Raw genomic sequence first — 27,458 nt, 5'->3', positions numbered from 1 at the left:
CGCTACGTTCTGGCTAGTGGACATATAGGCGCGATGTGATGACGTCACATCATCACATCGCGCCTACAGGTCTATTAGTGAAACTGCAGAGCGCGGCGGGGGAGCGTTGGATGGTGAGTATAAGTGTTTTTTTTGTGTGTTAAAGAGGACCTTTCACCATTTTGCCCACAGGCAGTACTATATACTGCCGGAAAGCTGACAGTGCACTGAGTTCAGCGCACTGTCGGCTTTCCCGATGTGGGCCCAGTGTGAAGAGCTTACGGTCCGGTACTGTAGCTCTTCTATGGTCAGAAGGGAGTTTCTGCCACTCAGTCAGAGATGTCCTTCTTCACAGCGCAGCCAATCGCGCTGTGCTGTGAGAGCCGGGAGGAACTCCCCCCTCCCTATGCTCGCAGTACTCGTCCAGCTTTCCGGCAGTGTATAGTACTGCCTGTGGGCAAAATGGTGAAAGGTCCTCTTTAAACATTGAGGTGGAATGAAGGGGCTCATGACACTGGGGGCAGATGATGGGAGGGGGGAGAACGGCATGACACTGGGGGCAGATGATGGGAGAACGGCATGACACTGGGGCAGAGATGGAGAGGACATGAATATGGGGGCAGAGATGTGGAGACATGAATCTGGGGGCAGAGATGGAAGGGACATGAATCTGGGGGCAGAGATGGAGGGGACATGAATCTGGGGGTAGAGATGGAGGGACATGAATCTGGGGGCAGAGATGAGGGGACATGAATCTGGGGGCAGAGATGGGGGGACATGAATCTGGGGGCAGAGATGGGGGGACATGAATCTGGGGGCAGAGATGGGGGGACCATGAATCTGGGGGCAGAGATGGAGGGACATGAATCTGGGGGCAGAGATGGGGGGACATGAATCTGGGGGCAGAGATGGGGGGACATGAATCTGGGGGCAGAGATGGAGGGACATGAATCTGGGGGTAGAGATGGAGGGACATGAAACTGGGGGCAGAGATGGGGGGACATGAAACTGGGGGCAGAGATGGAGGGAAATGAATTTGGGGGCAGAGATGGAGGGAAATGAATTTGGGGGCAGAGATGGAGGGACATGAATCTGGGGGGGCAGATGAAGGGTGTATATGTAACTGGGGGAAAGATGGAAGGGGGGCATATAGTTTACGGGTGACTGTAGGAGGATTATACAGTGTGGGGGCACATGAAAAATGAATGGGCGGAGTCAACAAAGTTGGTGGAGCTAAATTTGCCGCGGTGCGGCCCGCTGACTGGCTGGGATCTTGCTCTGCAGCCCACATGCTGAGTTGAGTTTGAGACCCCTGCATTAGACGCACTGGAATCTCTAATGTAGGCAGAGTATGTTATACAGTGTCTGATATTCTACATTATACATATGATGGGTATGAATCTAATAGCACATTATACATGATTCTGTTTGTATATGTTTTGATTGATCCGCATATGTTGTTCTTTTTTCTTTTTTTTTTTTTTTACTGTGGGACTTGTATTTTTAAACTTGTTTTGCAATAAAGTATATTATACTTTTATATATTTATGCTTCTTTTTTCATATATTATTGAATTATATTTATATTACTTTATTATTGTTATATTTTTATTTATTTTATTTTTTTATTTTTCATATATTTCTTTTTAGGTTCGATGTATATTTTGTATGGTGTTTTAGAGGAGGGTGTAGTATGGTTGATGTAAATATTTGTTTTGCTATTATTTTGATTTAGTGTATTATGAATAGTGTATATTGGAAACTTGGAGCAGGCAAAAGGTTGATAAAGGAGGGCTACAATACTTAGGCTGTGGGCATTCAATACATAGCAGCAGTTAAGCAGTCAGGAACAGAGTAGAGGGAAAGGATGCCAAGAGATCCTACAAGACAAGTGAAGATCAACAGAAAGGAGCCTCTGTCCTATATGTTCCCTCCTCCTTTGATCAGGTTTTATAGGACACAAAATAAGTATATTAACGTACTATATTTATATAATGTGTAAATGCACATGTAGTGTAAATGCACATGTACTTAATGTTTACATAATGTATAATGGGGTGTGCTTAAAGAGGAACTTTCATCTGATCGGGCACATGCAGTTTTATATACTGCTGGAAAGCTTTCCCGATCTGTGCCCAGTGTAAAGCGCTATCGGTCCCGGTACCGTAGCGCTTTACAGTCAGAAGGGCGTTTGTGACACTTAGCCAGGGACGCCCTTCTGCCCAGCAGCGCCTATCGCGCTGTACTGTGGATTGGGGAGGAACGCCCTCTCCCCTCCTGATAATACTAGTCTATGGACGAGCAGAGGGAGGGGGCGTTCCTCCCCGCTCCACAGTACAGCGCGATAGGCGCTGCTGGGCAGAAGGGCGTCCCTGGCTAACTGTCAGAAACGCCCTTCAGACACTAAAGCGCTACGGTCCCGGGACCGATAGCGCTTTACACCGGGCACAGATTGGGAAAGCCGACAGTGCGCTGAATTCAGCGCACTGTCAGCTTTCCAGCAGTATATAGAACTGCATGTGCCCGATCTGATGAAAGGTCCTCTTTAATATGCACATCCATGTGTGTTTATGTGAATAATGTATACATTAATTAAGTGTAATGTGTATGTCTAATGTGTACTTACACATGTATGTCTGTACAGTACAATGCGCACACATATGATCTGTAGATTTGTGCCTTGTGGAAGAATGAGGCAATAAATCAACTACGGTAATATCCTCCTCTACCCCATCAAGTTCCGTGTGTGAGCTAGATACGTCTTTAGATTTGATGTAAATAAGATGATAAAGACATATGGGGGGGGGGGGGGACAGCCTATTAAATTAAAAGGGAAACAGATTTGCATAAGATGTATTACAAAGTTTCAAATTCCCTTTGCATTTCTGAAAAATTTTTAATAACTGGAGATACGAGAGAATCTGCTCCATAACTGTCTCTGCCTCACTCAAAAATAGCTCCGGGACATACAGAGAAGTACTGACTATTTTGGTACTGTAATATAAAGTTCCTATTTAGCTCCAGCGTCACATTAAACTATTCCTCTGCTCTTTCCATCTTTTCCACTCCCCATAGACTTTTATGGACGTGTAATCTGTGTCTTGTAAAATGTAGTCCGCCTTGAGATGGATACAGCAGAATTTTCAGAGTGAAAGCCAGTTTAATAAAGGAAGAGAAAGCAAGAAAACGGTTTGATAAGAGCAGAAAGAAACCTATTTCTTTTATTAGATATATTGATGGAGACAAAGTTTGTTGCAAAATTATTGACTAGGCAAATATAGAAAAAGATTGTGCTTACCTTTTTCCTAAAAGATTGATGATCAGAGAAACTTTTAAGCAATGAAGATGCAGCTGCAATAACTCTGCTATTTCCATTAGTCAGTAAAAGGCTTAAAGTCTTGAAACCTTCCTTCTGTATACTGTCCTCAGATACTCTCTTCATGGCTTTTAGAACAACATTCTGATCATCTGAATTCAATTTTTGCACTAACAATACTGAAAAGAAAAAGTTCATTATATTAAACGTTTAAATGAATGCTATATTCTACCAAAAGCAAAAGTCTTTTAATGTCAGAGACACGCAGGGAGTTCTCTCGGTGGACCACCTGTCTTCAGCTATGTGTAAGTGAGGAGAGGGGATGAAGATGAAATAAATCCCATCCACACATTGCAGGATAAAAAAAATCTTCAAAATTTTTTTCAGCCTTTGCAATGGTTCAGAAGTCTATGACTCATTAGGGTGAGACCGTATATTACATCATGCATGACATGACTGTGGACATTATGCAGCATACCTATCCTATGTGGCCTCAGTCTAAGCAAGTTTTCTCAGGAATGTACATTGATAATCTAGCTTCCAGACTCAAGATTGTAGCCAGGATTCACATTTATTGATCTACAGATTGAGGGGATTACAGGGGTCTTTAAAAGGGCTTTCCGGCCAAATTTTGTTTTTGTAAAAAAGAAACGGTGAACAGGATCATTTGAATGATTTCTTGCATTTGAAGATGAGAAAGTAGTTACCAATACACTTGTAACTAGGGCTCCCCTGATCCCGCGGCCCCTTTGGAGTCAGGGGCCCTGGACACTTGCCCAGTTTGACACCCCCCCCCTCCCCTTAACGCCGGCCCTGTCGCCTCATGGGTTCCACCTACCACCGCTACTATGCTGTGGGCTTTGCTACCTACGAGAGCAGACGTCATGTGCCATCCCTGATCGCTCCCACACACACACACAGCCACTCCACTACAGCACTTCCAGTGTAAAGGAGAGGGTACGGTGCCACTGCCATACAAAGTGTTTAGAGAGAATGAGAGTGCCAGTCATTTTGTTTCAGACCCAATGACAATGCACCATCAATTGAGAATGTAAGTTCAGGGTTACTAACGCTAACCATTTTACAAGATTCGTCCGGAGCATATCAAAAAGGATTTGGTGCCTGAAAAGTAAGACTGACCACAAAAATAAGTCCTAGCCCTTTTTCAGAGAAAAAAAAAAAATATTTATAAGACCCAGTCTTATTTTTGGAGAAACACTGTACTTGCCTCTGTTTTGCTTATTCTTCCTTTTCAAATGCCTGTTACATACACACAGCTCTACAACCTCCATATTTCCTACACACACACACACACACGATCTACTACTTCCAATTCTCCCCCACTTATTCAGCTCTGCTGCATCAATGTATTCCCCCTGCACACTCAGCTCTACTACATTCAGATATCCTTTTTGCTACCTCCCTTCCCCCTCACTCCTACCCCCATGTTCCTTCCTTGAGCACTGGCCTGCTTCCATACACAGAGCTATTGTACAAGCTCTGCCTCTGTAGGTGATTGGTCACATGACTGTGAAATAATCAAGTCATTTAGGATTGCAAAATATTTGTTTTTACATTTTGCACAGAATATACACCAATGAGGATTCATCAGCAATGAACTTCAGGACTGTGAACTGCTGTTTAGATTATAGAGAACTAATAGTTGTCTAATTGGAATCCTCGTTGGTGTACATCCTGTGCAAAATGTAAAAAAAAAAGGATCAAAAAATATTTTACCTTCTTTGGACAAATCAAGAATGATGGCATCCAGATTAGTGCCTGTGGTAGATTCAAAGTATCTCCAATACTGAAAAATTGTTATCTGTTCACTGTAAGTCATCCTCGATCTTCTGGGCAACTTCTGATCCAAAATATCCTCGACAAGTTTTACAAAGACTAAAAAACAGAAGAGAAATTATGACATATTACACATAGTGAAAGAATAAAGTTGAACATATTAATGTGCCATGAGAGTCGTATGAAGATCTTAAAGGCTACATGCAGTAAATTACAATTATTATTACAATTACATTTACATTATTACATTACAATTATTTTACCAAATCACTTTGTGTGTGCCAAAGTAATGTAATATAAACGACATAGCTGTAGACTACATTATTGTCCATAATTATTTAACCCTTTAAGGACGCAGGGTAGTTTGTACGTTAATTATCTGCAATTTTTGTCATGTTTTCATTCATTCTTGTAATGATAGTATTTTTCTGGAAAGCAAGGTGGCCACAATTTGTTATTTTGCACTTTGTAGTGTCTATTTTCTACAGCATTCACCATACAGGTTAAAGAATGCTATTTTGGGGTAATTGGAGTTTATACACACATGCGGATACCTAACAGGTTTGTTTATTTTTCCTAACTATTTTTTTTTTAAATCTAAAGGTGTTTTTTTTTTTAACTTATTATTCATTTATTTGTGTATCCAAATATCTATCTATCTATCTATCTATCTATCTATCTATCTATCTATCTATCTATCTATCTCTATAGTATTGCAGTATATCGCACATAGGTTGACTATGTGTAACAGGGAAAGGCAGTCAGGAGGCCATACTTTGGCCTCCTGGTTGCTATAGCATCCCCTCCAAGGATTGGTGGAGGCGATCCTGATGCTATTAATCACAGCATCCAGGGGGTTAATCTGCTGGAGTCGAAAGACTCTAGTCTCGGCTGTGTAACACGGCAGAGTGCTCGAAGTAATGCCTCAGACACAGCTCCTGTGCCATTATAAGGGCCCCTTCACACAGAGTATATGCTGGCTGATTCTGAACGTGTAAACGTTCCGAATCAGCGGCGTTTAAAACAGATCCCATTGCTTTCTATGGGAGCCGGCATACGTGTGCTCCCCATACAAATGAATGGAAAAAAGCAGCCCATTCATTTCTATGGGGAGCGCACATATGCCGGCTCCCATAGAAAGCAATGGGATCTGCTTTAAACACCGCTGATTCGGAACGTTTACACATTCAGAATCAGCCAGCGTATACTCCGTGTGAAGGGGCCCTAACACTGTACTATTATAGCAGCATGCATTAACTACACACTCAGCACAATGTAATAGTGCAGTGCAAAGCTGGAAGTGGTTAAAAGGGGTTTTTCTGATAAAATAAAATATATTCAAAACTGCTCACAATGGAAAAAAATGAGAGCTAACAAGTGATACCCTGCCTGAACCACATGCCAGTCCACTGCCTAGTTCTATATGCTCTCTACTTCACTCAAAAAATGCAAAACCCTTTTAGAAATGCTTTTTCAAAAAAAATAAATGAAATATATACACAGAGAGATAGAGAGAGGTAAAGATTGATTTAAAGAGGACCTTTACCTCCTGGGGCACATGCGGTTTTATATACTGTTAGTAAGCAGACAGTGCGCTGAATTCACGATCTGTGCGCCCAGTGAAGAGCTATCGATGCTGATACCGAAGCTCTGACAGTCAGTCAGGGATGCCCTTCCTCACAGTAGCGTCTATTGCGCTGTACTGTGAGAGGGGGCATTGCTTACCGCTAGCGATGACGCTGAGCGATGAGGAACGCCCCTCCCCCAGAACTCATCTATGGACGAGTACTATCAGGAGAGAGTGCCCGATAGTTGTATGTCATATTCTGAATGGCATAGCTTTATTTTTCTGTTAACACAGAGAGCTTTTTTTTTTTTTTTTTTTTCGCAGGATGGGTTGACATTTATGAATCATTTTTGCAGGAATTCAACTTTTTGATTGCTTGTTGTTTTTGCATGGCTGGATAATCCTTTTGGCAGTGTGTTTGTTTTACAGTTTTCACCATGTGGGTAAATATCATAATATAATATAACAGTTTGGGACTATATGGATGCAGAAATACCACTGTGTACTTAAAGAGGACCTTTCACGTCCTCGGGCACAAACTATTGTCTAGAACCTGTGATGTGGGTGTGGTCTTTTTTTGTTTTTTTACATGAGTCTTTTTATTTATTACAATTTGCCCCCATATGGTCATGAGAGAAATTTGGGGGGTATGTTAACAGTATTTTTTCTTGACCGCCAGGTCCCGTAGCTGTGTATACAGTGTTCATTGTGCACTGTATACAGAGCAATTGAAAAGGCAGAGACAGTGATAAACCATCCCTGCTTTCTCTGTAGGAGCTTTGGCTTTAGCTACAGCCGACTCCCCAGTTCTGCAGCTGCACAATTTCATGCAGCTGCTTAACACTGCAAGTACGCATGGCAGAGGCGTAGCTAAGGGTTCAGCCAAGGGGATCGAACATGTCCAAGTGGGCCCCCAACATAGGTATACAGATATTATCACTACAGCGACCGTATAGTGGTATAAATCAGCTCTAAAGAGGGCTCTGCAGACAATTTAAATTAATACAGAGCAGTAATGGTACGATGGAATAGCCTTTAAAAGGTTTTTCTACTTCTTCCATTCTCTTCTTCTCCCCACCATTTCTGTAAAAATCCATTTATTGCGATATGCAAGTTATACCCATAGAACATAGGTGGCGTTCCCCCTGTGTTCCGAGCACCCTTGCATCATAATCTCTCACCGCCCCTTAGTTAATTTTGTTCACGCCTCACATTTTCTCCTGATCTCTGCCTTGCATAGGCATCAAACGCTGAGCTATATGCCGACTGTGCATGCTCCAACGCCATTTTGCTGCAGTCTTTTTAAAGGCTATTCCAATGCACCATTAGTTCAAAAGGTGATTTTTCTAATGATAGACTCCCTTTAAGGCCAGGGCCCCATGTGGTGAAAAGAAATGGTACTGTAGCGAATCCCATCCACACATTGTAGAAACATACGTGCAGCAGACACGTTGCGATTTCCAAAACTGTTGGGGTTTTGTAAATCACAGCATATCAAATATATCTATGGAAACGCAGGCGGTTTCCTTATAGTTATAACGGAAGCAGGAAATCCAAAGAGGAAAACTCTGAAGACCTCCTATGTAAAGTGTTGCAGGAAAAAACGCAATGTTTTACCATTGCAGTTACGCAGCTACGTGGGACCTTAGCTTTAAGTGCCACCTTAATTAAATGAATTGCCCCCTTAGGGGTCATTCACACGGAGTAAAGTGGCACTGATTCTGTCACAGTAACTCGCGGCAGAATCAGCGCTGATAAAAAGACTCCTATTGAGTTCAATGGATTACGTCTTCTGCGTGGAACACATTGAAATCAATGGGAGTCTTTATCAGCACTGATTCTGTCGCGAGTTATTGTGGCAGAATCAGCGCCACTTTACTTCGTAAGAAAAACTTATACTCACCTACCTGCGATCCTGTTGAATTGAGCCGCCACCTCCTCAGGACATCTATGTCAAGCACAGGAGACACGATTAAGTCATTGCGACGCCTTTGCTGAGAAGAAGACATCCGTGTGCAGTTCTCTGTGTCTTGTAAATCGCAGGCCTGAGTTAGCTACGCCTCTGACGCATGTGTACATCACTGCAGAGTCCAGAATGGACTGCCTGGACGTATATAGTATAGTTGAAGAGGAGGAAAGCATCTTAATAAGTGGAAAGGAAAAAGATCTCTATAATAAGATACTTTACAAATGTTCTTTAATCCAAATGTGCTAATCATTTATGAAATACTGTTTGTAACTGGAGGTTTTTAAAGCAAAGTTGTTATAAAAATGTTTACGATAATAATAATGAGTAAACAGGTTACCTTTATCTTTTAAAAATTCGATGCAAGTTCCAGGAGTCCTCAGATTTCACCTCCCTTTTTGCCTGATTTCCCTTTCTCCTTTGTTGTTTGCCCTGCTCCGGGTTGTGCTCTCTGGTTGATTTTCCTCCCTCTCCCTCTGATACACCCTCTGTTCGTCCCACCCCCCTTCTGTGTCCTGTACATTCCCCTGTCCTGTCCTCCCCCCTTCTTGCCTCCTGGTTTGATGCCTTTTTTATTTTTCGGCCCTTGATTTCTCTGTTGGGGTTTTTCCCCAGTTCTGTACCTTGTCCCTTGACCCTGTGCGGTCGCATTGTTTTGTTCCTGAGACGTGTTTTCCCCTCCCTGTTGTTTTGTTATATTGGATGTTTGTTTTCTTTAATTGCAAAAGCCTTAATAAAATCTGATTACACCTAAAAATTTGATGCAAAAACAAACCATGTTATATGATGCTTTGTCTTACGTACCAGCATCAGAAAGCCCTTGTTGCTGAAAGTTGATTTGTTCAGCATATCGCATATTAAGGGACTGCAGCATTGTCTCCACTTGACATACAAATACATCTGTTGGTTGTACACATTCATTCCAAAATTCAACAATACCTTCTTTAGGTGCTGAAAATTTTAAAACTGGAAAAAAAAAAAAAAAAAGAAGAAAAAAAGAAAAGAAAGAAAGAAAAATTACTGTTGTGATACACAATAAGTAATTCAATTCCCAAAAGATACACGGCCCTTGGTCTACCTACGGTAATTATTTAGGCATAGTCATATCTGTGCCAGAGTCTCCATCACAATGTCCGTAAAAAAGAACGGGTTCAGCTTTAAAACAACAGACACCCTCCATATCCCATTATAGTCAATAGGCTCCACCGGATTCCATATATAACCAATATTACAGCAGTCCAACTGTTCGTTGTTCTGGTCCTCTGATAGATAGGCCAATGCTAGTTTGGACCTAGCATCACTGGTACAGAGTAATTCCAAACAGCAGAGAACGATAAAGAATTTTAACTTCGGCCTGATTTAATAAATGTTTCATTATGACAGAGTAGGAAATCAAATAAAAGTTAACCTAACTTATTTCTGCTAATTTTTCCTGCGCTGTACTCTGACAGGGGGCGTTCCTTACTGCCTAGCAATGACGCTGAGTGGTGAGGAACGCCTCTCCTACTCCTGACCGTACTCGTCCATAGACAAAGATTGGGGGGGGGGCTTTCCTCACCGCTCAGCGTCATGGCTGGGCGATAAGGAATGCCCCCTCTCACAGTACAGCGCAATAGACGCTACTGTGAGGAAGGGCGTTCCTGACTGACTCTCAGAAACGCCCTTCTGACACTGAAGAGCTACGGTAACGACACCAATTGTTCTTCAGCAGGGCCACAGAACCGCATGTGCCCAAGGACGTGAAAGGTTCTCTTTAAATCCACTTTTCAAAAACAAATATACTGTTGTAGTGCTAGTAAAATTGATGGCTATTTGAAGTATATTCTAGACTCCATTTTGTATTATAGACTCCATTTTGTGCCTTAGGCAGAATTTCTCATTGCTGTGTGAACTCATGAGCCTATTTTTGCTTTCTGGAGGTTTTGGCTACCTTATCTAGGGCTTTGGAACTGGCCACTCCATGGTACAGGATGAAGCAGACAAAGAGCACCTGCGCAGTTCAAGCTTATGCAACAGTAGGTTGATTCAGCCATTCTGTTTAATCTGTATAAGAAGATGAGGAGGGCTGATGAAGTCAGAAGCTTTGTACCCGTGTGTAGAGGACGCATCTCATGGTGTTGTTTCCCAAGGGTTCTCTGCCTTCGCCAGTTGCTTCCACTGTTGATGATTTTCTTTTCCGAGCAGATGATAATGTAAGTTTTTGGTGATGATTTTGTATCTTAATCTTTGTAGCCTAATTTTTGTATATTAATCTTTATATCTAGCATTTTACAGAAGTGTACGCAATATCACACTATTTCTTGTAATCAATGTATTATATCACTGATATACTATCATTTTACCATTATTGATTTGTCATATTATATTTTAAATAAAATTGTGTTATATTCTAATTGCCCGGCCTTCTTTAAAGCGTAACTAGAACCTGTATTGATAAAATTTGGCAAAACAACTGTTCAATCCGACGCTGGATATATGGATATATTCTGCTGCATTCAGGTGGGATATTCCACTGTCTGACCAAAGGAAGCATTATGTACATGAGACAAACAAGATACTTGCTGGCCATCAGACAGTTGCATGAAGAAGAGGAGAAAACAACTGAAAAAAGCTTAAAATAAAAACAGATCACCTTCTCCTGCAGAATGCACTCGTCCTGACTTTTCCTCAGTTAAGGTACAGATCATTTCCAAAATTTGAGCTTCTTTCATTAATTTATCAAGTGCATATAACTCACGACAACGAAGGGGTCCAAATGTGCCCAAATGCTACAGGGAACAATAACAAGTATCAGTTAATCCTGGTCAAATGACAGTTTAAGTTAGAACATGATAAAACAACCTCTGTCGACAACAAGCCGTAACATGATGCTATTTTCTGAAAACTGGTACTGTATTTGCTTAGTCATCACAGTGGAAAAAAAAAACTTCCTAGTGTAAAAGTATGACGACTTTGGACTGTAAAATAAGAAGTGTGTGTTAATGTATGGATGTGTGTGCTTGAGAATAAATGTGTTTGTGTTGTGCGTTTATATACAGTTATATGAGAGAAACTCAGTATATTCACACTCAGCGTTTTACAGGCTGGAAAAAAAATCTGCTTATAGAATTAGGAAATGTTTTATGCTGCAGTTTTTTCTATATGATTCATGTCTTACAGCAGTTTCTTAACATTTTTTTTTCTTTCTCCAGCGCACTGAAAAAACCTGGATACTGAATTTAAAAAAAAAAAAAAAAAAAGAAAATAAAGACACTAGCGATTTTGGATGCTGTTTTTGCAAAAACTGTGTAAAAAACAAAAAAAAAAATATTTTTTTCTCCCTCCTATTGATTTCATTGGGTCTTTCAATATACTTCTATTTAGCTTAATGTAAAGCCACTGGTCACATTATATAGTCACGGCATAGTACCCCTTCTACTTCCCTGAAGGTAGAGACATTGTACTGTACCTCTTCTCTTACCCTGTGTATTCAGACACTGCACAGTACTACTACTTGTCCTGTATGCTGAGTATCATTCTTAGTAACTGCTCCCTATACAAGATATGACTATTGCACAGTACCATTTCTCATGCCTTTGCATACATGTATGCTGAGTGTTTCACATTGTTGCTGAGAGCAAAGCTGTGCTTCTGGCTCCATTCTGCCATTTCCACTACTTTAAGAGGAATTTATTAGCTGCCTGCATCTTTTTCTGAGGTGCATTTCCATGCACCAAATTTACTAGGTGCATGGAATAGGTATAGGAGCATAAAAAAAAATCTTGTGCAATTCACCTCAAGGAAATTGTGATTCCACTGTTGCCTGATATTTCTGTTTTAGTTTGTATTTTTAGGCTGTCCATATAACGCAAGTGCAGTTGTTCCTTTTCATAGTTAATCTTTTTTTTTTATGCATTTCAAAGTAAGATTACAGATAAACCTCACATAATATCCCTGACAAAATGGGGGCAGAAACAGAAGAAAAAGTTTTTTCTTCTTTTTTTAACCAGTTTTTTATCCATGTGCATACATTGTCCCCTAATCCTTGTATATACAGTTGCAATACAAGGCCCTTGTATAGTACAGTGTCAAGGGTAGATTTGGATTTTGAATCTGCTTTTACCTCCTCACAGAAACTAAGATATTGGTTACGCTTATTATTTTAATTTAGTTTTGCAGTTTCAAATTGACAGACGGTAACAAACAATAAGCCCCGAGAGCCAAAATGTATAAAGAGAAACCTCAGCATTAACAAATGTATAAACAATCTCTATTAACTGTTACTTTGTATGTTGGATTCCAATCAGAAGGTTTCCTTTTGAAAACAAATCAAAAAACGGACACCTATCATAATAGACACTAATGAACTGTAACTGATGGCTATCAATTACTGTCCGTTAGAAGTCTGTTGTCCATAGACTTCAATGTTAAAAAAAATAATGGATACTTGCTGTCCATTTTTTTCAAACGGACAGAAAAGTCCTGCATGTAAGAAAAAACGGACATGGGTACAAACGGACACAAACAGACACAAGATAAAATCCCATTGAAATTAATGGAAATTTCAGATGGACCAGCTAGTGTCCATTGCTAAAATCTTGTAAGGACAATAGCCACGGACACTGCTGATGGAATCCAATATGTTTGCTGAATAAATACACCTTAAAAAACAGGGGGGAGTAGGAGAGAGAAATGCATGTTGATTTCTGTTTTTCATGAATCATTGAATCAATTTATGTAAAGTTATGGCCTACATAAAAAGATGCGATTTCAGGGAATGTTGCATTCATTGTCTGATGTACTGAATTCAAGAGAACTGGTGCAGCCTTAGGAAAGTTTTAGACACTGGAGACAAAGGTTCAGTTTATAAAAGCTAAATACAATATGAGTAAGGTAATAGACACAAAAGGAAGAGATATAGGGCTATGCAGCACTGGGGAGAGTATTGTGAATGAGAGTACAAAGTGGATTATGTGGTGTAACGGGATTATCTGGGGATTAAAAAATTATTTTGGTGCATTCTTTGCAGTGAGTAGGTCCCAATCACACACATTTTAAGGCTTTTATACCACCGCCTGGGGGCAGAAAGTCGGTAGCCTCTCTGGATCACAAGACTGATACCACTCTATTCCTCATGGTTGTAGGTGCAGTGGACCATGGTTACAGCAATCTCGAAGACTTTAGGCCTTCATGCAGTGCTATAACATCATAGGCAAAGTGTGCAAATGTAAATTAGTAAGTGGAACCATTGTGAATACACTACAAGAAGATTTTATTCCCTGTATATCCCCCTACAAAAAAAAGACAGTTTCCCATATCCAGCTTGTCCATTTTGTGAACAGATTACTTGAACCAACTGAGTATGAATCCAGCCAAGTGTTAAATACAGCAAACAAAGCAGAAAAACAAGGATTAAAATCCAAAGCTCATACATCCAGAGGTGCCAGCTCGCTACCAGCAGGCATATAGAGGTAGAACTGTTTAAAGAGGACCTTTCATATCCTCCTGCACATGTGGTTTTTTAGAAGAAGCTGAAGGCCCACCCCCAGAGCACCAACTGCCTCATTTGCATAAGACTTCAAAGTGGTTTGTTTCCAAATCTACAAAGTGATGTACATAACAAAGGTAAGCTGTTTATCACTGTAATGTGATCTGTAACATAGTGGTGACAGTTGTATATGCCTGGGGGAAGTGATAAAGCTGCACACAGAAAGGAAGTTAATGGAAGTTTAACAAGACTCGAAGGATCACTTACCACTATGGTGATGAGCACCATACCTGCACAGGAGACATTCAGCTTGTGTTATGGAAGAAGCTTTGAAGCTTCTTATAGTTAACTAGCTGGTACCTGCGACGTCGTCTGCGGTGATTGTAGCAGTGGGTATATACAGGTGCGGGTAAGGTTTTCGTAGTGTGTATAAGGTATGGGATATGAAATGTAAGTTTGTATCTTGTTTTTGCTGTAATTCAGAGAATACGTGAGACTTTCGTGTTGAATGTAATTTGTATTTGAGCTGCAATACGGTGTTGTGAGAAACTTTACATAGTGACTTTGGGACAGAAGTATTTGAAGTTAACCCTTTCCCTCCTTCTAAACCCCATAACTTTTTAATTTCTCCGCTCCCAGAGTCATATGAGGTCTTAATTTTCCTGGGACAAATTTTTCTTCATGATGCCACCATTATTTATTCTATATAATGTACTGGGAAGCAGGGAAAAAATTCAGAATGGGGTGGATTTGAAGAAAAAATGCATTTCTGCGACTTTCTTACGGGCTTTGGTTTTACGGCGTTCACTGTGCAACCAAAATGACATGTCCCCTGTATTCTGTGTTTCGTTACGATTTACGATGCCGGGGATACCAAATTTATATGGTTTTATTTACATTTTGACCCCTTAAAAAAATCCAAAACTGTGTTAAAAAATGTTTTTTTGAAAAGTCGCCATATTCCGACAACCGTAACTTTTTTTTATACGTGCGTGTACGGGGATGTATAGGGCGTCTTTTTTTGCGGGACCGGGTGTACTTTGTAGTTCTACCATTTTCGGGAAATGTTATTGCTTTGATGACTTTTTAGTCAAATTTTTATCAGAATCAAAACAGTGAAAAAACGGCGGTTTGGCACTTTTGACCATTTTTCCCGCTACGGCGTTTACTGAACAGGAAAAATATTTGTATAGCTTTGTAGAGCGGGCGATTTTGGACGCGGGGATACCTAACATGTATGTGTTTCACAGTGTTTAACTACTTTTATATGTGTTCTAGGGAAAGGGGGGTGATTTGAATTTTAATCCTTTTTATTTTTTATATTTTTTTACTTTTTTGTAAACTTTTTTTTTTGCATTTATTAGACCTCCTAGGGGTATTGACATGGGTGGGTGGTGTCGCGGATTGTCAGAGCGGTGGGGGTCGGCAAACATAGCTGCTCCGGAGCGTTAAAGAGAGCCTCCTGGAGTATCGTTAAGGTGAGGGGCAAAGTGGTAAAGTATATGTATATGTGATTGTGTGGGGTTAGGGGCTAGGCTGTAGAGGGCAATATGAATTTTGTGGCTTGCTATGGTCCAAAGTGTGTGAGATTGCAGAGATGGTGGTGTGAGTTTGGGTTTTGTGGGGGTCCTGGCACAAACGTATGTGCGCTATTGTGACGAAAAGTAGCCTATTGCGCAATCGGGTGTATTAACTATGTTTGTGGAAACTTTCAGCCAAATCCGTCGAGTGGGTTTTGCGGAACAAACATCCAAAACACACAAAAATCCAAACACACAAACCCACAAACTCACAAACTTAATAGGATAACCTAATGCTCTGTACCTGTATAAGGAAAAAGAGATCCCAAGACGCAGTGCAAGAGCCCTCATTACAGTCAAGTTTGAGTTTCCAGAAAAGCCAGACTGACCACCATGTACAGCCAAGTTTTGCAAGTGGTCGTCATGTTTGGTCCATAATGTATCTAGTCACAATTTATATGGAAAATAAAGTTGGACTACTTATTTCTGTTCAAACAATAAAAAAAGACAGAAGGTTTCTTCCATCTTGTTTATAACATTACAGCGAGCGGACATGGATGGAGTCAGCCATACTGTCAGAATTTGGTCCATTGTTCTGATTCTACGACAGGTCAGAACATTATATTTGAATGCCAAGCAGTGTAAACTTAACCTTCAACCTATACCTGGTAACCAGGTTTTTGAAGACTATTGAAGGCAAAGTAGAAACAGATCTGAATGCAGCAGCCAGGCTCATCTATCAGTCTAGATGCTACAGCGATGCCTCTGGTCTGTGCCAGTCGTTACATTGGCTGCCTATTCATTATAGAATACAATATAAAGTTATCACCCTCATCCACAAGGCTCTCCATAATGCCGCACCTCCATACATTTCCTCCCTCATCTCTGTCTACCGCCCAACCCGTGTTCTCTGTTCACTCAATGACCTAACACTTACATCCTCTATTATCAGAACCTCCCACGCTCGTATACAAGACTTTTCCGAGCTGCACCACTTCTCTGGAATGCCCTACCCCGGACAATCAGAATTACTCCAAATTTCTACAGTTTCAAACGCAAACTAAAGACACATCTTTTCAGACAAGCCTATCACAATTTCTAACGTAAATCCTTAACCTCCTCTGTCCCCGCTCCCACATTTCCCCACATGATATGATGTCATCTCATGCTAACTTTATAGGTCCAAGCTCCATTCACATGTTAAAGGACACGACTGTTGATGGCTCATAAAGTCTTATGTTTATGTAATGACAGTAACCTCTATTACAAAAGTGTCTGACCTCTGTATAAGCAATGCCACCCCTGCTACCTCTTGTGTCACCCCCTCTACCTCATAGATTGTAAGCTCTTGCGAGCAGGGCCCTCAGTCCCATTGTGTGAAATGACTTTCTTTGTAATGTATCTTTCTGTCTGTATTTGAACCCTACAACTTGTACAGCGCTGCGGAATATGTTGGCGCTATATAAAATGTATTATTATTACATGTAACAAGATTTATTGACCATTGGAGAACCATCTCTTTGCCTCCTGCACCACTCCACCCACAAAAGCTTTAAAGAGGTTGACCATTTATTGCCTATGCTGTGAATAGGGAATAAGTGTCGCATCACTGATTCTGCAAGAGCTGTGTAACTTCACAGAGAGACTGCAGGCAGATTTTGATTCCCTCATTCTCCTGATCACTGAGGCACCCATCAGTTGAACCCCTATCCAAAGGATAAATAAAGTGTCTGTAACAACCATCTCCCGAGTCCTTTAATCCCACATTACAGCTATAAGTGCACTCCATCTACCATTATCCAGGAGACCTCAGCTCAGGGTGTGCCCTAAATAACTAACCATCTATGCTGCAGGCCTCCTCATCACTGCACCAGCATTAAGGAATGTGGAGGGTTTAGTAGGGACCACCCCAGCTACTGTGACAGACGACGACTACTCATCTTCTTGTTTCTCTTTGGGCTTCTACATTTATACTGATGTCTTCTGTGGTTTGGTTATATCCTGTCCCCTCAGTGTCTCCATTAAAGGGATTTTCTGAACACACAATTTTTTAAAACAGTCTGCTAATGCTAGGTTAAATAATTGCCCCCAAATACCTTTACCAGTGATGTGAGTATATTCTGGTTTCTCTGGAAGCTTCTAGAATGCTGTGCCTTTGTTTACATCTGCTCATTTCTGTGCTAGGTTTTTACTGCAAGTCCCATAGTTCATCATTATGCTGCTCTCAGAGCTGTAACCCCCTCCCCCTCCCTCATTCAGCCTTCCCATACTGTTTCCTTGGTCACCTTCCGGATGTTTATACTCTATGGGCATCAGTGGTTTTTATCTTGTTTTGAGACTTGTTTTACAAAAGTGTTCATATTTCAATTTCATAAATGAAAAGAAAAACTGTATTAACTTTTGCAGCATTTTCTATCAGGCTATAGCAGCAGTTGTCAATAAAAAACTTCAGTGACATTAAACCACTTACCAACAGCAGCCTATTGCAGTTGCGCAGATGTATGACCAAGGCCCTATCCAGCTGTTCACTACCAGTGGTCAGAGGATTTGAAAGGACTTCAGAGGAACCACATATTACAACATCCTCTATCGTCCTTTTCTGCTCTAGTGCCGCTACAGGTAAATCTTCACTACTTTCAGTCCTTTAAAAAAAAAAGAAAGAAAAAACCAGCAATGTGTGGTTATTAATCCTCTTTTGCAAATATTTGGTAGAAGTATTTGAAGCATGTGAAGAAATCAATGTGGAATTTTTAAACACTTGATATTCATAAGTGACTAACTAAACACCCCTGAAGAATATCACAATGACATCTTAACTACCGTATATACTCGAGTATAAGCCGACCCGAATATAAGCCGAGGCCCCTAATTTTACCACAAAAAACTGGGAAAACTTATTGACTTGAATATAAGTCTAGGGGGGGAAATGCAGTAGCTACTGGAAAATTTCAAAAATTAAAATGGTCGGAGTTTTTGGGTGCAGTAGATGCTAGGAAAGGGAAAGGGGCAAGGGTGTTTTGGTTGTCTGTCTGCCCCTTCCCTGAGCTTGAGGACTGTTTTTTACCCCCCCACTTGGAATTCAGTCTGGCTGAATATAGGGGATCTGCAGTGCTCCACTATATTCAGTAGAACGGGCACTTTCAGACACAGGGATACCTAATGTGTATGTGGTTCACAGTCATTTTCTACTTTTGTATGTATTCTACAACTTTTTTTTAAAGCTTCTTTTTTTTCCCCACTATTTTATGAGAGACTCTATACATTGATCATTGATATTGCAGCTGGTCATAGACCCCCCCGACCGAAAAAAAAATATTTCTTTCTTTTTTTCTTTTGCTGACTCGAGTATAAGCCGAGGGGGGCTTTTTCAGTACAAAAACTGTGCTGAAAAATTCGGCTTATACTCGAGTATATACGGTACATTTAGATGAAAAATGTATATTTCTTTAGTAAAATACTATAGTCTTGCCTTTCATTTGGAACACCTTCTTCCTCCGAGCATTCTGAATCTTCCATGTCAGAAGTGGTATTTAAGAAGTCGAAACTCTCTAGGGCATTTTCTACCGTTAGGCTTATGCTGGATGCCCTGCTTCGGAATACTCCTTGTTTCTGCTGTCATCATTAAAAAAAAAGATACACAAGTCTGTGACTAATTAGTCTGATGCCAGAAAGAAAAGCACAACTGTATGACAACTGCACAACACGAGTGATCAGTTAGGGTGGGTTCACACTACCGATGGATATCTGTTATCATAGTGTCCTTTTAAAAAAAACAAACAAAAAAAAAAACAACAGACACCTATCATAACAGACAATAATGTACACTAAAATTTAATGGATCAGTTAAAAAAACGGACACATTAGCATCAGTTGTTGTCAATTTTTATACTGTCCATATTTTTTGCTTTGGACTTTAATGTTAAAAAATAAAAGACCCTTGACGTCTGTTTTTTTTATGGACAAAAAAGTCCTGCATGTAGGATTTTTTTTTCTGTGAAAAAAAATGGACATGTGATGAACAGTCACAAAATAAAATCCCATTGAAATGAATGGAAATTTTAACAGATTTGTGACGGTTCGGCTAATGTCCGTTGCTAAAATTTTGTATTGGATAAAAGAAACTGACACTACTGACGGTCATAAGCAGAAGTGTTAAAGCTCCCTTACACACACACTTGTTATAGTCACATACACTCACCGGCCACTTTATTAGGTACACCTGTCCAACTGCTCGTTAACACTTAATTTCTAATCAGCCAATCACATGGCGGCAACTCAGTGCAATTAGGCATGTAGACATGGTCAAGACAATCTCCTGCAGTTCAAACCGAGCATCAGTATGGGGAAGAAAGGTGATTTGAGTGCCTTTGAACGTGGCATGGTTGTTGGCGCCAGAAGGGCTGGTCTGAGTATTTCAGAAACTGCTGATCTACTGGGATTTTCACGCACAACCATCTCTAGGGTTTACAGAGAATGGTCCGAAAAAGAAAAAACATCCAGTGAGCGGCAGTTCTGTGGGCGGAAATGCGTTGTTGATGCCAGAGGTCAGAGGAGAATGGCCAGACTGGTTCGAGCTGATAGAAAGGCAACAGTGACTCAAATAGCCACACGTTACAACCAAGATAGCCAGAAGAGCATCTCTGAATGCACAGTACGTCGAACTTTGAGGCAGATGGGCTACAGCAGCAGAAGACCACACCGGGTGCCACTCCTTTCAGCTAAGAACAGGAAACTGAGGCTACAATTTGCACAAGCTCATCGAAATTGGACAATTGAAGATTGGAAAAACGTTGCCTGGTCTGATGAGTCTCGATTTCTGCTGCGACATTCGGATGGTAGGGTCAGAATTTGGCGTCAACAACATGAAAGCATGGATCCATCCTGCCTTGTATCAACGGTTCAGGCTGGTGGTGGTGGTGTCATGGTGTGGGGAATATTTTCTTGGCACTCTTTGGGCCCCTTGGTACCAATTGAGCATCGTTGCAACGCCAAAGCCTACCTGAGTATTGTTGCTGACCATGTCCATCCCTTTATGACCACAATGTACCCAACATCTGATGGCTACTTTCAGCAGGATAATGCAATGCCATGTCATAAAGCTGGAATCATCTCAGACTGGTTTCTTGAACATGACAATGAGTTCACTGTACTCCAATGGCCTCCACAGTCACCAGATCTCAATCCAATAGAGTATCTTTGGGATGTAGTGGAACGGGAGATTCGCATTATGGATGTGCAGCCGACAAATCTGCGGCAACTGTGTGATGCCATCATGTCAATATGGACCAAAATCTCTGAGGAATGCTTCCAGCACCTTGTTGAATCTATGCCACGAAGAATTGAGGCAGTTCTGAAGGCAAAAGGGGGTCCAACCCGTTACTAGCCTGGTGTACCTAATAAAGTGGCCGGTGAGTGTAGAGTTTCTGCAAATGCAGTGCCCACACAAAGTACTAACCCTACTTGTCCACATTAAAATAATTCTTTTCCTCATTATTAAATTAACACATTATTATTAATGAGGCCGTCCAGGGAGTTAAAATTAGCTCACCTGATCCAGCAGACTCATGGTGATGGACCCGAGGGTTCCAGCATGGATCCGACATGATGTGATCAGAACCCGCCCACCAATCCCCAGGTTGCTATGCCCCATCCTTTCTCCCCTGAACTCGCTGAGGAGAGATATAGGGAACTTTGTTAAAGCCAGTCCCCATAGCACAGATCAGGGGGGAGGAGGAGGAGGTGGACGCTGGTTCCAATCACATAAGTCCGCCTGATGAGGTAAGCTAACTCCCTGGACATAGTGCATGCCGCAGTATTTTGTCCTTTATTTATGACTAGAGATGAGCGAACAGTGTTCTATCCAACACATGTTCGATCGGATATCAGGGTGTTCGCCATGTTCGAATCGAATCGAACACCGCGTGGTAAAGTGCGCCAAAATTCGATTCCCCTCCCACCTTCCCTGGCGCCTTTTTTGCACCAATAACAGCGCAGGGGAGGTGGGACAGGAACTACGACACTGGGGGCATTGAAAAAAATTGGAAAAAGTCATTGGCTGCCGAAATCAGGTGACCTCCATTTTAGACGAATAGTGGATTTCAAATCCGGGTCATATGAGAATGTGAACTTTGTGACTATGAGACAGGGATAGCTGTACAGGCAGGGATAGCTAGGGATAACCTTTATTTAGGGGGGAATGTTATTAAAAATAACTTTTTGGGGCTCTATCGGGTGTGTAATTGTGATTTTTGTGAGATAAACTTTTTCCCATAGGGATGCATTGGCCAGCGCTGATTGGCCGAATTCCGTACTCTGGCCAATCAGTGCTGGCCAATGCATTCTATTAGCTTGATGAAGCAGAGTGTGCACAAGGGTTCAAGCGCACCCTCGGCTCTGATGTAGCAGAGCTGAGGCTGCACAAGGGTTCAAGCGCACCCTCGGCTCTGATGTAGGAGAGCCGAGGGTGCACTTGAACCCTTGTGCACCCTCGGCTCTGCTACATCAGAGCCGAGGGTGCGCTTGAACCCTTGTGCACACTCTGCTTCATCAAGCTAATAGAATGCATTGGCCAGCGCTGATTGGCCAATGCATTCTATTAGCCCGATGAAGTAGAGCTGAATGTGTGTGCTAAGCACACACATTCAGCTCTACTTCATCGGGCTAATAGAATGCATTGGCCAGCGCTGATTGGCCAGAGTACGGAATTCGGCCAATCAGCGCTGGCTCTGCTGGAGGAGGCGGAGTCTAAGATCGCTCCACACCAGTCTCCATTCAGGTCCGACCTTAGACTCCGCCTCCTCCAGCAGAGCCAGCGCTGATTGGCCGAATTCCGTACTCTGGCCAATCAGCACTGGCTAATGCATTGTATTGGCGTGATGAAGCAGTGCTGAATGTGTGTGCTTAGCACACACATTCAGCTCTACTTCATCGGGCTAATAGAATGCATTGGCCAGCGCTGATTGGCCAGAGTACGGAATTCGGCCAATCAGCGCTGGCTCTGCTGGAGGAGGCGGAGTCTAAGATCGCTCCACACCAGTCTCCATTCAGGTCCGACCTTAGACTCCGCCTCCTCCAGCAGAGCCAGCGCTGATTGGCCGAATTCCGTACTCTGGCCAATCAGCACTGGCTAATGCATTGTATTGGCGTGATGAAGCAGTGCTGAATGTGTGTGCTTAGCACACACATTCAGCTCTACTTCATCGGGCTAATAGAATGCATTGGCCAGCGCTGATTGGCCAGAGTACGGAATTCGGCCAATCAGCGCTGGCTCTGCTGGAGGAGGCGGAGTCTAAGATCGCTCCACACCAGTCTCCATTCAGGTCCGACCTTAGACTCCGCCTCCTCCAGCAGAGCCAGCGCTGATTGGCCGAATTCCGTACTCTGGCCAATCAGCACTGGCTAATGCATTGTATTGGCGTGATGAAGCAGTGATGAATGTGTGTGCTTAACACACACATTCAGCTCTACTTCATCGGGCTAATAGAATGCATTGGCCAATCAGCGCTGGCCAATGCATTCTATTAGCGTGAACTGAGTTTGCACAGGGGTTCTAGTGCACCCTCGGCTCTGCTACATCAGATTGCTACATCTGATGTAGCAGTGCCGAGTGTGCATCAGATGTGTAGTTGAGCAAAACTGACTCAGCACTGCTAAGTCTCTGCATTCGCATAGGAATGCATTGGCCAGCCTTCGGCCAATCAGCGCTGGCTCTGCCGGAGGAGGCGGAGTCTAAGGTCGGACCTGAATGGAGACTGGTGTGGAGCGATCTTAGACTCCGCCTCCTCCAGCAGAGCCAGCGCTGATTGGTCGAGTTCCGTACTCTGGCCAATCAGCACTGGCCAATGCATTTCTATGGGGAAAAGTTAGCTTGCGAAAATCGCAAACTGACAGGGATTTCCATGAAATAAAGTGACTTTTATGCCCCCAGACATGCTTCCCCTGCTGTCCCAGTGTCATTCCAGGGTGTTGGTATCATTTCCTGGGGTGTCATAGTGGACTTGGTGACCCTCCAGACACGAATTTGGGTTTCCCCCTTAACGAGTTTATGTTCCCCATAGACTATAATGGGGTTCGAAACCCATTCGAACACTCGAACAGTGAGCGGCTGTTCGAATCGAATTTCGAACCTCGAACATTTTAGTGTTCGCTCATCTCTATTTATGACACAATCTACGCTCACAGTCTCTACAGGAGTTAGTTCAGATTTATGTTACAGATTTCAGTAACAGAAATCTCTGAAACAGAAAGAAGTCTTGTGTACATATAACACACAGAATTTTTTTTACCAAATACAGCTTCCACAAAAAGTGCTACCCACTCTAAACTACCTTGAACTCAATTTATGCCATGATGTTATGTAATGAACATACTGTTATTAAAGGGATTTTATCATACAAATAAATTTATTTCTCAGTAACACGTCGGAATAGCCTTAAGAAAGGCTATTCTACTCCTACCTTTCGTTGACTTCTCCGCGCCACCGTTCCTTAGGAATCCCAGTTCTTGTCAGTATGCAAATTAGTTCTGGCAAATGGCCGCTTACACAGTATTGTTAGTGGCCATTTTCTTGTGGCCTGTGGGCATGCGCAGTCTGCTCTGCCTGAGGCCTAGAAGTCTGAAACCTGCGCCGGAAGAAGAGGACGTTTCTGACGAAGATGGAGGCAGTGCTGGAGAGAGTTCTCTGGCAGCATTGGGGACACCCCCAGTGCTGTTTGAGCGCTGGGGCCCGCCCCCAGTGCTGCGAGAGAACTAATTTGCATACCGACAAGAACCGGGATTCCTACAGAATGGCGGCACGGAGAAGACAACGAAAGGTAGGAGAAGAATCGCCTTTTATTAAGGCTATTCCGACGTGTTACTGTGAAAAAAAATTTATTTGTATGATAGGATCCCTTTAAAGGGGTTGTCCATGATTTTTATTTGTGCCCTATCACAATCTCTGCACAGTTCCTCCTGCTGTATAATAGACACTCATAGCTGCAGCACAGCATTTTCAGTGTGTGAGTTTCCCATTAAAGTCATGATCCCTAGGAGCTTAGTTTGCTTTGTTTAGTAAAACAGGTATATCTTCCCTTTATAACACCTGTATGTCTAATAGATTATTTAGATAGGGTAAGGCTTAGTCCCCACGCAAAAATGCACTACGGGAAAAAACGCGACGGAAATGCATTGCAGTTTTTTCCTGCACCACTTTTCAAAGAAAGTACACAGATTTTCCCACTGCAGACTTTCTGCTTCAATTATACCTATATGGAAAATGCCAGCATTTCCGTAGATATAATTGACATATCGTGATTTCCAAAAACGGCATGCATTTTTCTGCAATGTATAGATGAGGATCACTAGAATATGCAGAGACTGTAAAACACTGTGGATTTTGCTGTGGGGTTTATGCCACGTGGGGCTGCAGGCCTAAGGTCCTACGTTGCGGAAACACAGCTTTTTTTGTTGCAGATTTTGCTGCGGTTTTTGGAGCCAAAGCCAGAAGTGGATTGAGCAGCAGATAGAATTATAAGAACTTCCTACACAGTTGCCATTCCTTTTGTAGACATTCTTTGCTTTGGCTCAAAAAACCGCAACAAAATCTGCAACAAAAAAAGCTGTTTTTCTGAACACAGGCCAGAGCTGCTTTAACACTATAGTGGTCTTGCCTGGTTGCCACAGTTTTCTTCCATTATTTTAAGAGGATTAAGTGCAGGAACACACAGCCATGACTTTTTTTTTATTTTTTGTGGGACGGATATAGGGTTTAAACTTCGTTTCTGCAACTCCATTAGACAGGAACAGAAAGGACAATATATGCGTAGCCACCTGTGCATTCTATCAAGGCTTGCAATATAGATATAAACTTACCATGACAATCTCTTCCAAATGTTTGATTTTATTTTCAAGTGCCTGTAGTTCGGGAAACTGACCTCGGTAGTCATCCAGTGATGAACTCAAGGAACTGATAGCTTCACCCAAACCAGAGTCAACAATCTTGTTTTTAGTGGAGTCAGAGTCTACTACTTCCACGATGGGGATCTCTGTCTGTTTATGAGCAGTGTCCGAACATGAAACATTTATGGGAGAACAATGAACTATAGGTAGTTTCTGTTTTGTCTCAACAAGGTCACCCAACACCAGCTCACGTTCCTCCACACAAGGCACAACCACTTGAACTTGAGTTTGTGCATCTAATGACTGATCGGAATCAACCATGTTCTGCTGTAGATCTGCCTCTGGATTTATGCATAGTATTGTATTTTCTTCTTCCTGAGGACAGGCTGTTTGCACATTGATTTGCAAATTGTCAGCTTTTTCACTAGGTAGAACATCAACAGTTTCTGAGACACTTGTTTCTAATGATAGTGCTATCGGAGCTTCATCCGATATATGGAAGTCTGAACCGGAAGCATCAAAACTAACTTCACTAATATGGCTTAATGTCCTTGAGTACACTACATGGCCATTGGTCACAGATTCTTTTGTCGATACTTCTCTTTCATCAATTTTGTCATCCTTTTCCACCACATTGACTGAAGTATCTGTTTCTGTTAACACGCTCTCATCCCTTTGTGTAAAGCAGATTTCTATATCTGGAGCAGATGCTTGAAGTTCAGGCTGTACAATATTCTTGGGAGCGTGTCGGATACTGGTAGACAACTGTGGGCTAGAGGAATCATCAGAGGATTCTGAAGAAACTGACCAAGCAGCTCCATTTTCCAAATCATCCTGACGCCGTAACATATTCTAAAAGTAAAAAGATTAACATTTAGTCACTGACAAATTTCAGAGAACCTCAGGTAATTTTGTCTAATATTTTCATTCCTATTACAATTAGTTGCCTTCTGTCATACAGGAAACATGTTATATGATAAGTTAAGAGGTTATTTCCATGTTTGACACAGCCAAAAAAAAGTCAACTGTATATGGGTCTGACCCCTGGGACCCTAACCCATCTCCAAAATCCCCTCTCTAGCTTGTGAACTAGTGATTTATTTGAGATGTTTCCATGCATGTGCTTGACTCTCTCTCTTAATTTTAAGGGTTATTCCCGTTTTGGCAAATCACTGCCAGCAAGTCCCATCCCCAAAGGTGAGGCTTACAGAAACAGATGAGCAGCACTGCTCTATGGTGTTTTCATAACACTCATGAATAGTGCTTACATTGGGAAAAAAATCTTAGGGGGAACTCTGGAATAATGCCCCTCCCGCCAGGGACCCAGATAAACCAACCGACAACCCCCCCCCCAACACACACACACACATTCCTGCACATACTATTATGCCCCATAGTGGCCCCTGCACACAGTATTATGCCCCATAGTGGTCCCTGCACACAGTATCATAATATAGTGGCTCCTGCACAAAGTATTATGACCCATTGTGGACACCAATGAACAAATTTTATACTCTGGGGTATTTTCAGATCCCAGAGTATAACATAATCGCAGACCCAGGGGAGGCTAGATATCTAAAAAAAACAATGTTACTTACCTCTCCTTGGCTCTGGCGCACTCCCTGCAGATGTCAGCCATCTTCAATGATTTACGGGACGTCATTTGACCAGGGGCTTGCATCGCAATGCATAAGGATGCAAGCTCCAGCCCATGTGACGTCTGCAAAGTCACCAAGTAGGCCTGAAGCCTTCCAGAGCCAGGAGAGTTAAGTTTCAGTGTTTTTCATGTTCCACATTCCAAGTTAGACACTTTTATTTATACCGAAACGCTGAAAGATATTTTGTAATTATGCCAAAAATGAATTCCAGCTGAAATTAACCACTGCTCATGGAACTATAGAAACAGTATAGGTCTGCTGTGCTACATGGCGTTCATAGTTCCCATTCACCTCTAAGGGAATTATGGAA

The 27,458-nt window shown here is 42.0% G+C and overlaps 1 protein-coding gene across 2 annotated transcripts in view; it reads right to left on the bottom strand.

Annotated features, from left to right (window-relative positions):
* Positions 1–27,458, bottom strand: part of RIPOR1 (RHO family interacting cell polarization regulator 1) — a 120,754-nt gene that overhangs the window by 13,954 nt on the left and 79,342 nt on the right. For both annotated transcript variants that reach the window (XM_075281773.1, XM_075281774.1), the window contains 7 exons: positions 25,464–26,342; positions 19,081–19,223; positions 18,082–18,253; positions 11,257–11,392; positions 9,429–9,590; positions 5,032–5,190; positions 3,277–3,473 (listed from right to left, as the gene is read on the bottom strand). In XM_075281773.1, the coding sequence (XP_075137874.1) occupies positions 3,277–3,473; positions 5,032–5,190; positions 9,429–9,590; positions 11,257–11,392; positions 18,082–18,253; positions 19,081–19,223; positions 25,464–26,342 (1,848 nt within the window). The remainder of the gene's footprint in view (positions 1–3,276; positions 3,474–5,031; positions 5,191–9,428; positions 9,591–11,256; positions 11,393–18,081; positions 18,254–19,080; positions 19,224–25,463; positions 26,343–27,458) is intronic.

Source organism: Leptodactylus fuscus, chromosome 7, assembly GCF_031893055.1.
Source record: "Leptodactylus fuscus isolate aLepFus1 chromosome 7, aLepFus1.hap2, whole genome shotgun sequence".
Classification (NCBI taxonomy): Eukaryota; Metazoa; Chordata; class Amphibia; order Anura; family Leptodactylidae; genus Leptodactylus; species Leptodactylus fuscus.
Note: the sequence above shows the minus strand (reverse complement) of the source record. Positions and strands in the feature narration are given on the sequence as shown.